This window comes from Acipenser ruthenus, chromosome 1, assembly GCF_902713425.1.
Source record: "Acipenser ruthenus chromosome 1, fAciRut3.2 maternal haplotype, whole genome shotgun sequence".
NCBI classification, from domain to species: domain Eukaryota; kingdom Metazoa; phylum Chordata; class Actinopteri; order Acipenseriformes; family Acipenseridae; genus Acipenser; species Acipenser ruthenus.
The window spans coordinates 39,526,175-39,541,677 of NC_081189.1; the positions used below are offsets into that span (position 1 = coordinate 39,526,175).

The window sequence follows — 15,503 nt, forward strand, 5'->3', positions numbered from 1 at the left end:
TAGCTTTTTTTTCTCGCAAAATTGTCCTTACCTGACCAAGATCGGAATGCTGCCACTATTGCCATTTTACTAGCGAGAAACCGTGCTTCTCTGTCTTCCCTGCATAAAAAAATAATGTTAAAACAACCTGGATACCACCTTTACAAACATTAAGTAAAAAAAAGATTGGCCAAAAAGCTTAAACAATGTGGAAGTGATAGAGTAATGAACTGTAATGCAACTTGACAGAGAATCATAGAATGCAGCTGTGTACCACATGCAGCCATATCAGGTCAGGGGTTAATAGCAAGGTCACCAACACATTTTGCATGCAGTAAATATATCCCGTCAAATACTGAAAGAAGTCAGCACCTCAAATAGTCTAAATATGAGGCTTTGACAAAAGACTGCCATAAATGTGATAATTTGTCCTTGTATTAAACATGTTTGAACTTGATCTAGAAAATCATAGTACACAGGAGTGTTGGGCGATATACTGGGACCTACGACATATCACGATACAGATATCAGGACACTGACTGCGTCACAATATCATCATGGAGACGGTACTACCATGGTGGACACACTGCAAGAGAAAAATGTCAACCGGAATTGCCTAACAAATTATTTGACATACCTACCAATTTTGCTGGGTGTTATTTAGTTAAATGGAGCACACGGATTTGAAATGGATTGGAAGCACAGCTGTGCTCGTGTAGCAAAGATGGTCATTTCTTAAAACGTGTTTTTACCAAAATCCTACTCCCAGGCAATCATTTGTATAATTGTGGTAGCCTGCTCCATTACAGAGAAACAGCCTGCATTTTTTTCTCAGCTGTTGATCACATGATCATTTGTTTTTGTTTCCAGTCAGGGCAATTCTCAATTGGTAAGAAGCACATTTTTAAGGACTGCTCTTTTTAGATGGGTTTATTATTATTATTATTATTATTATTATTATTATTATTATTATTATTATTATTATTATTATTATTATTTATTTCTTAGCAGACGTCCTTATCAATTACAATCGCAAGCAAATACAAATACATGTAAAGTTTAAAAAAATTATTAAAAAATTATTAAATTATTAAAAAATTATTAATATGCATATATATTGCTAAAATAATTATAATTGGTTACATTTTGTTAGGAATGCTTGGAAACTATAATCTATTTTACAGGTATGTTTATCTCCCTTGTAATTACTTCTGTTGAAATAGCAAGCAGAATGTCTTTAGTACTATACTGTAGTAATGTACATTTAAATCAGGTTCATGATGTGTGTGTTTTTATTTTTTATTACTGAAAACACTGGTCTGTAAAGTGTTTAATTAGATGCACTTGAATGACTTTGTTTTCCTCAGAATATTTACTTTTCTTATTTTTCTGTAAAATTAATTCACTTGAAGTTTTGCATGTACTGTATATTGATGCAGTGGCTTGTAAATTTGAATTACCCTAAACTTGGGTTTCACCTGATTTTGGACATTGTTTCATTGTTTATATTTTATGCAACATGGGCATTCTGAAAAAGTTATGCAGAATAAAAACCACCTCGCTGCAAACTGTGCCGTTTACTTCCTCAGTTAACCTTGTGTCAACTACTGTACATTTCAGAACGTTAAACTGTAATGATAAAAATCTGATTCATACTGCACTGAATGATTTTTCTTTTTAATTTAAACGGTTGTTATCTTTTGTGTTTCAGGTGCTGAACATTCTCTTGGATTAATGTGTTAAAACAGTATGATAAACAGGAACAAGTTGTGCAGTTTTTACCCTCTTCTATTTGATTACTATATGGACTTTTTTCTAGGGGACTTTATGCAATTGATAGTATCGTAATAGTATAGAGTATCGAGATATCAGAATTGGTATCGTTTGTAATGCAAGTCTTTGGTATCGCCCAACACTCGCATATAGGCATTTACTCAGTATGAAGCCACTATCTCAGGGCATTACGTCAATCACGACATATTAGGTCACAAGTCAAAGCGAAGAGCACCGTTATATTTCAAATGAGGAATTAACATTGAAAAGGTCAGCAGCTCAAAAGGATTATGAAGTTATTAGCAGGTGATAATGAGACCGTGGTGGCAGCTGCAGTTTTACAAAAAAGTATTAATTTGCCTCACAGGGATGATTAAATATTTACTTACTTAAGTTGCCCTTCAGCTGTGTCAGGGTTGTGTCTGTAGTGGAAATCTGTGTAAGGTGCTAAAATTTGCTGAGGGAAAAAAAAAAGCAAGTGTTACACAATCCTTTTTTTTATTCAAAATATTACTGATGGATCAGTTACCAGTTACATATATTAAAAAAAAACACAAATGAAAATCATGCTCTCCAAAATAAAATAAAAACAATAATAGAGGGACACTGAAAAGGTCAGTGTTACGTAGAAAGAAAACTGCCCCCTACTGGTAGACTCTTGACAGCTCTTTGACGAGCAGCTGGCCAGTTTACAGCTTCTGAATTAACACAGAAAATCCTCAACATCCTGCATCATTCAGATTAGTTGTTTGATTGTTTGCTATTTGTTACAACAAAAAAGACCAATATCAAGATGAACTTGAGTATGTAGTCTTTGTAAGACATCAAAATGTCAAAATCATACCTCCAGTTCTACATCCGAGCGCACATACTGTCGTGTTTTTGGATGATTGAGAAGGTGCAGGATTGTTGTGATGAGAGCCTCGTTTATTCGACTCAACTGGCAGTCTATGACGTTTTTCAAAATGGTACTTAGCCCACCCCTCAGAGCAACAACCTCTGGATTCTGAAGTGCTGGAGAGAAGTATATTTAAAAAAGGGACCCTTTAGTTAACGATAGTTTAAAAGCTTACATTCAGGGTATGTTTATCCCCCCAATCAATGATTTAAAAATCTATCTATCTATCTATCTATCTCTCTATTAATAATCTACAACTGTCAAATTTTAAAAAAATCCATATCACCATGACCCACATAAAAAATTGAATAGCATCTCAAACCCTTGCAAGGGGTTTCTAAGCTACAGCTAAAAAATCTCCATGGGCTACTAAGTTATTTAAAATATATATATTTTTTCCAGAATCTGCATGGATCAGTTTAGCTCACACCTCTGTCACTAATTAGAACAGAAAATACCTGGCAGGCAGTCTCCCACTAATATGTTATTGACACCTCCCCTCCATCAGAATGATGAATGTGAATTAAAACACGTCAGGCTGTAATCTTAATGCATCCTGAAGCAGTTTATTTTCAATCTAGATAAACATTCACACAGTAGTGCATCATCCCCTGGTGACAGGATTATACATGGCACGTCAAGGGATCAGGAAATATCATTTACATGGCAAATGTGCAGTCAGCTGCTTATCTCAAGGCACTGACTGGCAATAGTGGCAGGGTGTCATTTTTTTATTCATAACATGTAAATGAATACTGAAAAGTTTACTCCACAAACTGAATCATAAGATAAATTAAAACGTTTGTACTTACCTAGTTCGCAGATAATGGCAATACATGCCCGTACCATCCGATCCCTCTCCTGCAAACCATCATTTCCTACTGCTATCAAGGAGTTTGTTATAGAGCTAGGGAATAGCGAAGCATTCACAGTGATCATCTAAAAAGAGAGCAGTGAAAGTATATTGCAATATTGCATTGGCCTTCATTTTTAATGACAAATCATACAGTTTTTCTGAAGAGCAAATAATTAAATGTACATTAAAGCTGGCAGTTGAAATTGCCATCAAACAAAAAAAAAGACCTCAAAAAATGTTTGTGACAGTATTTTAAATCAAACAACTGTTTTCCTATATTACATAAGTGTAAGGAAGGAATTCTAACTATATAGGACAGTGACAGTAGCAGCTTGTGAAGACATCTAGATAATACTTCCAGATAATACCTTCTGTCACCTACACCAAAATCAATGATCATGTTTGTCAATGTAATCTCATAAAATGAAGACCCCATATATATGCCCTGATATTCTTGGAAAAAAGAATATCAGGGCATATAACACACACAACAACTGTACTCGGATGTAGGATGAACACAGATATCTCAGTGAGCAAGTTTTAACTAATTGGTCTATGATAGAGAATTGTATGCTGGCCTGGGTTTAGTCTTGCACTAGAACTAGAAAGCATTATGTAATCAAAATGAATTCTTCATAGAAGAAATCACTGAGGCGGCATGACACCGTCCCAACACCAGCTGTGTTTAATTCATGGAAGATATGCTCTAACTTGGAATTAAACTTAAGTTTGACTATTTAGGCTGCATTCTGTTCCAGTGCTCTTTTCTAAGAACCATTTGAAAGAAAAGGGAGTAGATAGAGTCACAGTGTATATTTAAAGATTTTCTTTCAAAAAGGGGAACACTTTTAATAAACTGTTTATATATGTGGTTAAGGGTTTCTGAGAACAGTCACATTTCTGCCTGGCCAAACTAGGCAACTACCTCCCTTGAAAAAGGAAGTCCAGACAGAAGGGACACCTTTCTACTCACAACATTAAACCACAAACTTTGTTTGTCAAGACAAAAAAAAAAAAACACACAACAACATGTATACAAGCTAAGAAAATAAGGAAAAAGCTAGGCAAGTTGTGATCTATGGATGTAAGACTAAGGGCAGCCAGCAGCTCTCCTAGTTGGATGGAGAGACTAGTCTGCCTCAGGAATACTGGATTACAGCCGAGCTGAAGGGTATGGTTGTCTTGTCCTGTAGTATAAACTCAGTAAACACACAAAGATGGGCAAGGATGAGTAAGAGTCTAGAATCTTGTTAATAACTAAATTGAAGCCCCTTTCAATAATAATTATAAGTTTCATTTTCATCCAACAACTCATTTTTTGTTTTTTGAAGTGGTAAATAAACGTGGTAATGTGTGAACAGTGGCTGCTGATAATATTGCACCCAACTAGTAAGGTAAGAAACAAGTTGCAGAACATTCATCTGGCCTATAACTAAATACAAACACCTTTATAACATCCGTAATTTTATTTTGTATTATTCACTTTGAAGCATAAACACTATACAGAAGTGAGGTTTGCTCTTGCACAGTTGATTTATAATTGGAGACTGAAGAACTTTTTAAAAATCTAAAAATTCAGCTAGAGCTACCTCTTAAATCTTGAAATATGACCTTTATTGATGCTGTAGTAAATATATCCAATTATTTATTTGAATAATAAATAAGAGGCTGTGTGGTCCAGTGGTTAAAGAAAAGGGCTTGTAACCAGGAGGTCTCCGGTTCAAATCCTGGCTCACTCACTGACTCAATGTGTGACCCTGAGCAAGTCACTTAACCTCCTTGTGCTCCGTCTTTCAGGTGAGACGCTGTTGTAAGTGGCTCATGGATCTTTGAAAGCTCTACAATCTTTAGCAGGGGACAGCACAAAATGCCTGAGTCTCATGTAAATTATTAATCAAAGAAAAATTAGGGTAGCTCCCAAAAGGAAAGCTCCCAATAGGATATGTCTATATTGAAGCCTTACCTTTCTGACTAATCGAAGTGCTTGTGTTCGCTCTACTTCGTTGCTCTGTTGTATGTCTATACACCTAGCAAAGAAAATACAAAAGTCAGTAAAACATGGTACTATTTGAACACTATGTACAAATGTAACTACTAGCGCTGAACTGGTTGAAGAAAAGAACATTGTGCACCCCAGAATGTTTACAGAAAAATCAAGGACTAATTAAATAAATTCAGCACACAGACAGCTGTTCCAGTACAGAAAGAAATGTACAGCAAAAACTGGGTTTCCGTTAAAATTAGTGCTGGGACAAATGACCGAACAAGTATTTTTTGACATGTATTCGGATACAAAAATCAGATGTTCGTATTCGCTAGAAATTACAAAAATACCTTGCACTTCTTTACCACCTCACCAGAATTTGCACGACAGTTTAAAAAAGATGGCAAATGAAAGAGCTCTGTGTGATATGTGAGATTAATATATACAGTAGATGCCGGTTATTAGCAACCCTGATGGACAACTTTCGGTTATTCACAACATTTTCCCAGGAGCCAATCCCAGCCCATAGATTTAATGTTAATGGAATTCTGATATTAGCAACTGCACGCTGCTTACTGACAACTTTTTTACTAGTTGCCAGTGCTACAGAGCGCTCTTGCACGATTTATGCACATACTTCATGCAGCTTTTGTAACGCACTGACTTTGCAACTGCGTATTTCTGGCAGAATTATGGCTTTGAAACTACCTATGAAGCTGCACGCAAAATTTAGATGATTTACAGCGGGAGGTGGTACATTGTAAAAAGCAGACAACGTTGCACTAACATCATCTACATCCGTTTAACAACAACATTTTTACAGGCAGAAAAAAGCTGACAAGCGTTTAACACTAGGCCTAGTATAAAGAGAGATGCAAGTTACAGTATAAATGAACACTTTGCAACGCACATATATTTTACAGACCAAAAATAAATATATAAATAAAAAAAAGTGGTGTGTGAACACATTACCGTACGATCTGGCAAATAAAATGACCAGATAGAAAATGTTGATTCATGTAGTTAACGTCCCCTTTAAATCAGACTGCTGCCGCACCTTCCTTTTGCCTTACTGCACAATCCACTTTTTCCCTGGTCTACTAATTCCCTAAGACACCGGCATTAGTTTTTTTTTTTTTTTTCATAAAGCTAATAGAGTTTCCCGATGATGACTAAGGTTTGTACCACCCCCATGCAGATACGCTCGAGGCCCACAATGCAAATCGTATTGGACAGTGGAGTACAAATACCTACACAGTACAGAACAACGTGGATACAATTTCAAGGTATGAAGTTTATTTTATAGACCAAAATTTAAATTAAATAACTGTTAAAAACATTGCGATTTTATAAGATAACAGGCAATGGCTTAGGATATTACATTTATTCAGCTTCGATAAAATAGTAATTTAATCTGTAATGAAGATTATTTAGTTATAATGTTAACCCTGGTTTCACACACACTAAAAATACACATAATAGGTAGATAATTACTTTATCAATTCTGAAAACAGGGGAAAATAAAAAAAGAGAATAGCTAGCTATAACGTTACCATGATCCAAATAACATCTTCCTTGTTTTATCAGTACGAAGACAAAATACAATCTTGAGGTGCATTAATTTATCTATCTGTTCTCTTTTTATAATAGATTATCACGACCTTGTGTACTCTTGTTTAAGTAGTGAAACGTGTGCTTTAACACAAAATGTTTATGTTTATTACTTTACCTAGATTGCTCCAGTAAAAACTGTATAAATGGTTAATTGTATGTAAAAAATAATGTGATATCTTGTAACAATTGTAAGTTGCCCTGGATAAGGGCTTCTGCTAAGGAATTAATAATAATAATAATAATAATAATAATAATAATAATAATAATAATAATAATGCCTGTTAATTGCCTATTTTTTATATAAAGTCTACTTTGCAGTAGTTACAGCAAATTCTTCAAATAAACGGTAAAAAAACAGACTTAATCTACTTCCCCAATTAAACCTAATTCTTAGAACGCACCAGGTTTTCATTATCCCTTTCATGCACAAATTGTTCAAAATAGCTGCAGGGGAAAAAGATAAATAAAAAATTGGGGCACATACTAAATATATTTCATTAGAAATGTTTTCCATTGCTTTATAAAGTGCATTGCATCCTCACAGCTCACACGAGGCTGTTATGCATTTGTCTTCCCCGTCCCCATATAAGGTCGCCGTGCAGGAAAGGGTTAAAACATGCTTTCTTTTTATGCGAATATACTTGTTTCCATTGAATTCATGTGTATTAATTCACATGAACTAGCAAACTGAATTTCCCAAATAAGAGTCCAATGTATTTTTTAAATCTGCATAATAGCGACATTTATGCAAATGAAGCCTGTTTCCATTGGGCTAACAGCACATTTAATTCTTTTAGTGAATTAACAGCTCCAATGGAAACAGCCAGTTAAGACTATCCCCATAAAAATTATACTGACTGGAAAACTGCTATGATGTGAAGGGGAGTTAGTGATGTATTATTTCAGTTAAAGAGCCTTTAAAGCAACAGACTATTTCACATTTAGATTTTAATGAGGGGATTTATTGTCTCTCTCCGTTAACATTAGCTCTGGGATCTCGAGGCATTTTCATGACCATTTACTGTTCAGTAGATAAATGTATCTGCAGTGCCTCAGTAATAGTGCTTAGCGACAGTTAAAAACAAGCCACACACACACTCAATCAGCTAGAATGTAGTGATGTTACCTTGCTATCAAGTAATCTACTCGCAGTCCAAGCACCTTCTGTAGAATAGTGGTATCTCGGATGAGATATCGGAGAGCTCGAAGACCTGCTGCTCGCACCTCCTTTGCTTCATTTAATAATGCTAATCGCAGACTGCAGGGGGAAGAACAACATTCTGAGAATTATATCCTACTACACATCTCATAACACATTTCTAACACACATCTACTTAAATCATACCACCAGAATGTTTAGGAGATATTTATCTATTTGAGTACACTCCCATTGCTTTGTTTAGATTTACTATTGATGAAATAAGACATGGATCAACATTGGTTATGGATGTTGAATCCACTACCTTTTGCCAATATTGGGTATAAACGCTCACCTTGTGGACTTCCTTGCATTCAAAATATTGTACCCACAGTACACATACATTTGGTCAAAAGATCAAGATTGGTGGTATACCCTTTCAGAGAGTGTCATCAGACATTCTGCTGTTGTTTTGTATTGTCACTACCTTTAACTCTTTCTGATCTGTTACCTATTAATCAATCTACTGATAGTAAAAATCTGTATGATTGACTTTAGGGGTTTTCTTGTGAAATTAGTGCAGATCCTTTTCAGGATGCAGATCAGGAGCTGGCACTGCAGAGCACAGGCCATGCAAGAGCCAGTGGCAGTTCCGGCTTTGGTTTGCTGAATTGGACTTGCAGCAGAGCAAAACAAGGATCACCAAAAGGAAAACAGGGGATTACAGTGAATAAATATTATTTAACTCAGACTGATTTTTAAACAGACATTAACCCACTGGCAAAAAGACTACTTTTGTCTCTGTCATACTGATGTGTATGCAAATAAACTGAACTTGCATTTGCTGTAGATAAAGATTACATATTTGATTTTATATTTGAGATGTTATATTTGTAAAGTACTATATTTAAAATGAACACACACATCACAGATAAATGGGACTTACCATATTATTATTTCTTCATAAGTAAAACCTAATTTCTCTTCACAGTGGCCGACATTACAAAGAAGCTGTAACAAGAGAGAAAGAATTTTAAAGTCTATCTGATCACTATTCAAATGAAAGGCACAGGTGTAAATGACGATCAGCAAACTTTACTGCATACTGTATTAATGGTTATGTCCTAAACAGGTCATCATATATTGACCCTAATACTGTATTATGCCACTCCACCTTTATTGAAACTTGTCCTATAGTTGTTATACTTAACTTCTATTGACTCAAAGGACTTACTGATTACTGGAGACATTAATATCCACATTGACTCCTTAACTTCTCCTTTGGCTGCAGGTTTACAATCAGTTCTTGATTGTTTTGGTCTCATACAGTCTATACACTCTCCAACACATATTCATGGTCATACATTAGAGCATAGGTGCACAACATACGGCCCGCGGGCCAAATCCGGCCTGCTTTTTTTTTTTTTTTTTTTATTAAGTTTTTTTTTCTCACACTTTACCGATAAACTAGCTCAGTATAAGATCACACTGAGAAATACTTCCCGTTTAGTACACGCCTACTCATTTGAGGCAGTAGCTATAGTAACCAGCAAATTCAATTGTGATTGATTCATGCCTTAAGATTTATGACATTCCATTTTTTTGAAATCGTGCATTGGTTCTCCAGATGTAAATCAGTGACATAACAGATAAACCAATCAGAGCGGGGATTTTCCTTATACTTCTAGGTTGGCGCCAGCGATACACTGCAGTGTAGTTGCATTCAATTATGGCTAAAATAAATAAACGAAAAATTGATATTGAGCATTGACGGTTCAACGAGACTTGGACGGAAAAATATTGCTTTATTGAAGACACTAAACATTCCAATTTTAATGAATACACAGGAGAACTACGCACACAAAAAATTGCAGATCTTGAAACAACAGTTATATGTCCAGCAAAACGCCTTCCAGAAGGTGCAAAAAGAATAAAAAACTGTAACATACGAGGTAAGCTACGAAATTGCTTCATTAACTGCCAAGATCTCTCGGCCTTTCACCGATGGAGATTTTGTGAAAGACTGCATATTAATAGCATGTGAAAAAAAGATGTCCCACTGAAGTTCTAAAAAATCAGTTTGAATCGTATGACAGTGCAGCGCCGTGTGTCAGATCTGGGAAATGACATTTTATGTCAGCTAAAAGATGTGGCAAAAAAGTTTGTGTACTTCTCCCTGGCAGCAGATGAAACTACTGACCGCTCAGACCAGATGGCAATTTTTGTGCGTGGTGTGACAAATGAGTTGGAGGCTTACGAAGAATCAGCGGGACTGGCATCACTTCATGGGCGAACAACTGGCATTGACCTGTTTAACAGTCTCTGTGATAAAATTGAGTCTTTAGGTTTTGAATGGCAAACGCTAGGTGGCATTTCGACAGATGGTGCACCGTCAATGACAGGGGAGCGTAATGGAATGATTGCACGTCTCAAGCAGCACCTGGGGCAATGGAGAGGTATCACTGCATTATACATCAACAAAATCTGTGTGGGAAAGATCTGGGTTTCAAACATGTGATGAATGTTGTTGTCTCCATGGTCAACTTCACAAAATCTCGTGGACTCAACCACCGTCAATTTAAAAAGTATTTTGAAGAAACTGATGCAGAGTACAGTGATGTACTTTATCATACAGAAGTCAGGTGGCTCAGCAGGGGTAAAGTTTTGAAAAGGTTTGTGGCGCTGCTGCTGGAGATTAAATCTTTTCTGACAGAGAAAGACAGACCTGTGACCCTACTGGAGGATGCTAAGTGGCTCTGTGGTCTTGCTTTCCTTGCTGACTTTACTGCCCATCTTAATGATCTCAATGTTCGGCTTCAGTGTGTGACCTCGCCAGCCAAATCACGTCTTTTCAGACTAAACTGAAACTGTTCTATATGCAACTGCAATGAAGTGATCTCTCTCACTTTCCTACATGCCAGCAGGTGTTTTCAGATCACAATTGTGACCTGGTCCTATACTGAAGTCGTGGGGAAGCTTCAGTATTCATTTGAGCAGCGATTCTCAGACTTTCGTAGAGACTTAAAAGCTGAAGTTATTCGCTGACCAATTTTCAACTGACCCAGGAGCAGTGGAATCGAGTATTCAACTTGAATTTATCGACCTGCAACGCTCTGACTCGCTTTGCAGTAAATACCGCGAAGGAAATTTTCTCAATTTCTACAATTGCCTTGATTCTGAAAAGTTTCCGAAACTGCGACAGAGCGCCATGAAGTTTGCTTGTCTTTTTGGCAGGACGTTAATTTGTGAGCAGGCCTTTTCTCTGCTGAGTCTCAACAAATCAAAACAATGGAATCGGATTACGGATGATAATCTTTAAGCAGTTATGCGTCTGGCAACGTCGAAAATAAAACCTGACACTCTGAAATTGGTCTCTGAAAGGCAGTGCAACACGTCACATTAATCCGGAGAAAGCATCCACCGGTAAGTATCACCTACAGTTATCACTGTTTTCCATCCAGTAACAGCCCAGGTTTAGCTTCCCATGTAACCCACATGGATATCTCAGAACTACATTTACCATCATCCTCCTGCTCACATATGTAACTGAGATGGATTTACCAGTGAGCAGCAGGATGATGGGAAATGTAGTTCTGAGAGGTACATGGGAAGCCATCTTGATGCAGTGAATGCAATTTAAAAGTTTTAAAAAAGTGATCACGTTGCTCCTCTAAAAAAAGTAGGAAAGTACCTTGTGTCCATTCCTCGCCCTGGTATACAGACCAACTTAAAAAGGATTGGATGTAAACGATCGTAAATGGAGAAGCTTGGGACTGACTGTCTATAGGGAGATCTGGAAGTAACATTTATCTACTTATATGCTCTTGCATCAGCTAGAACTGTTTATTACTCTGACATTATTACCGAGGGTCATGGCAACTTTAAAGTACTCTTAAGATCCTTTAGCAAAATTCTACATCCTAACCATACTGCTGGCTCTACTTCTCTAAATTGTGAGGATTTTGCTAAATGGATTTTGATAAAGTTGAATCCATTAGAAATTCTTTGCTGTCACTTAATGCTCAAGACACACATGTTACCACAGAAAATGTTTCTACTCTGAAGCTTTTAAATGTAGCTAAGGTTGACAATAATAGACATGTTCTCTGGACCTTTGGCCAACTAAGCTTGTAGTTCAATGCATTGATTATCTTGCTCCCTTTATTACCAAAACTATACATCTGTCTCTGAAATCTGAGGTGGTTCCAGCAGCCCTAAAACATTCCACTGTAACTCCTATTCTAAAAAAAACATAATTTGTTGTCACTTGCTTGCATCCGAGTCATACCAATACAAGTACCATGTCAGCTCTGAATGCACACACAATACGCCTTGAAACAAAACAAAAACCACAAGGTATGTATTAGTGTAGAAAACAGTAAGATCTACCACCACAATTCAGTGGTATATGCTTTCCATTAGCAATAGCAAACCATTTTATTTGACTAATTTACATTTTATAGTAAATCTGCTTTCTTCAAAAGAAAGCATGCTAGCTGGTAGTGTATAAATGAAGACACATCTTCAACTTGAATCTGATTTTACATTGACAAACTGAGCAGTAAACCCATTAAGCTGTGTTTTAATGGAATGTGTAGAATCAGTTTCACCTGCACACCTCCAAAATTGGCTTCATAGTAGGTATAAGCATATAAACTGCATTTCAAAACAGATACCTCCACAAACTGATGAAGCCTATGAAATACTCTTATCCTGTATTCACCTCTCCAGAAGCTGTAGTTGTTGTGAGGTTACTTAATCCACTGAGGTGATGTCAGGAAGCAGGCATGGGCATGTGACCCTCACATGGTTGGGGGATCAAATCACTTAACTCTTCCAAAACCTTAAAAGGAGATTCATATAAATTGGGAAGGCTCTCTCTGAATCACTCCCTCTTTCCGTATTTCAAATCGGAAGAGATCAGGTATACAAACACAAGCATCATCATGGCCTGGCTGGAATAAACACCCTGTTTTACTACAGCACAATAACAGCCGGAAACACAACAAGGCACGCATAATCAAAGCAACTGAAGGAGATGAATCATGTAACTGTTGGCTCTTGTCATCAATTAGTTGCATACAGCAAGCAACTTTTTTTTGTAGTTTATTTTTATATAATATATATATATATATATATATATATATATATATATACACACACACAGACGTGCTCAAATTTGTTGGTACCCTTACAGTTCATTGAAATAATGCTTCATTCCTCCTGAAAAGTGATGAAATTAAAAGCTATTTTATCATGTATACTTGCATGCCTTTGGTATGTCATAGAATAAAGCAAAGAAGCTGTGAAAAGAGATGAATTATTGCTTATTCTACAAAGACATTCTAAAATGGCCTGCACACATTTGTTGGTACCCTTTAGAAAAGATAATAAATAATTGGATTATAGTGATATTTCAAACTAATTAGTTTCTTTAATTAGTATCACACATGTCTCCAATCTTGTAATCAGTCATTCAGCCTATTTAAATGGAGAAAAGTAGTCACTGTGCTGTTTGGTATCATTGTGTGCACCACACTGAACATGGACCAGAGAAAGCAAAGGAGAGAGTTGTCTGAGGAGATCAGAAAGAAAATAATAGACAAGCATGGTAAAGGTAAAGGCTACAAGACCATCTCCAAGCAGCTTGATGTTCCTGTGACAACAGTTGCAAATATTATTAAGAAGTTTAAGGTCCATGGAACTGTAGCCAACCTCCCTGGGCGCGGCCGCAAGAGGAAAATCGACCCCAGATTGAACAGAAGGATAGTGCGAATGGTAGAAAAAGAACCAAGGATAACTGCCAAAGAGATACAAGCTGAACTCCAAGGTGAAGGTACGTCAGTTTCTGATCGCACCATCCGTCGCTTTTTGAGCGAAAGTGGGCTCCATGGAAGAAGACCCAGGAGGACTCCACTTTTGAAAGAAAAACATAAAAAAGCCAGACTGGAATTTGCTAAAATGCATATTGACAAGCCTCAATCCTTCTGGGAGAATGTCCTTTGGACAGATGAGTCAAAACTGGAGCTTTTTGGCAAGTCACATCAGCTCTAAGTTCACAGACGTAAAAATGAAGCTTTCAAGTAGGCTCGGTAATGTTTTGGGGCTGCTTTGCTGCGCCTGGCACAGGGTGCCTTGAATCTGTGCAGGGCACAATGAAATCTCAAGACTATCAAGGCATTCTGGAGCGAAACGTACTGCCCAGTGTCAGAAAGCTCTGTCTCAGTCGCAGGTCATGGGTCCTCCAACAGGATAATGACCCAAAACACACAGCTAAAAGCACCCAAGAATGGATAAGAACAAAACATTCGACTATTCTGAAGTGGCCTTCTATGAGTCCTGATCTGAATCCTATCGAACATCTATGGAAAGAGCTGAAACTTGCAGTCTGGAGAAGGCACCCATCAAACCTGAGACAGCTGGAGCAGTTTGCTCAGGAAGAGTGGGCCAAACTACTTGTTAACAGGTGCAGAAGTCTCATTGAGAGCTACAGAAAACGTTTGATTGCAGTGATTGCCTCTAAAGGCTGTGCAACAAAATATTAGGTTACCGGTCCCATCATTTTTGTCCATGCCATTTTCATTTGTTTTCTTATTTAAAATATTATGTTGAATAAAAAATCAAAAGCAAAGTCTGATTTCTATTAAATATGGAATAAACAATGGTGGATGCCAATTACTTTTGTCAGTTTCAAGTTATTTCAGAGAAAATTGTGCATTCTTCGTTTTTTGTGGAGGGCTACCAACAAATTTGAGCACGTCTGTAACTATTTAAATTTATTTATTTTTCTCAGTGTTTCCCCTAGAAAATCACATAGGCCCGGGAGGGGGGGGGGGGGGGGGGGGGGGCTGCACAGATAGAGGTAATCTGTGCAGCTTATTTTTCGTGGCTTGGAGAAAAAACAGCCATAGCTTTTACCTTTGACTATCCCTGCATGAATGCGGACACATCTTATGTGGTGGTCTGACTTCATGTATGCACCCTGCCTGTAATTACTACAAGGAACCTCAATAAATTGTCTCTCGGATGTGCCTCTTTTGACTGGCTGTCTGTGCTGCCTGCACAATCGGCAGAACATTCCTAAAGGTGACATCATCAGTCAGTAAACCTCCAGGCTGTGTTTCAAACAAACGTCTTTGATATTTAACAAGTTTGACTTGCCTTACATTGATACTTCAACACACAAACCTTAATTCGTGCAATCGAACTAAAAACTGATCATTGGAGGAAGTGTCAAAATAAGTGAAAATACTCTCCCATA

At 37.0% G+C, this 15,503-nt stretch overlaps 1 protein-coding gene across 2 annotated transcripts in view; it reads right to left on the minus strand.

Annotated features, from left to right (window-relative positions):
• LOC117420950 (rapamycin-insensitive companion of mTOR-like) overlaps positions 1–15,503 on the minus strand; it is a 72,986-nt gene that overhangs the window by 28,753 nt on the left and 28,730 nt on the right. For both annotated transcript variants that reach the window (XM_034034751.3, XM_034034753.3), the window contains exons 4-10: positions 9,189–9,253; positions 8,231–8,362; positions 5,470–5,533; positions 3,463–3,589; positions 2,597–2,766; positions 2,142–2,209; positions 32–99 (exon numbers count right to left, since the gene is read on the minus strand). In XM_034034751.3, coding sequence (XP_033890642.2) covers positions 32–99; positions 2,142–2,209; positions 2,597–2,766; positions 3,463–3,589; positions 5,470–5,533; positions 8,231–8,362; positions 9,189–9,253 — 694 coding nt within the window. The remainder of the gene's footprint in view (positions 1–31; positions 100–2,141; positions 2,210–2,596; positions 2,767–3,462; positions 3,590–5,469; positions 5,534–8,230; positions 8,363–9,188; positions 9,254–15,503) is intronic.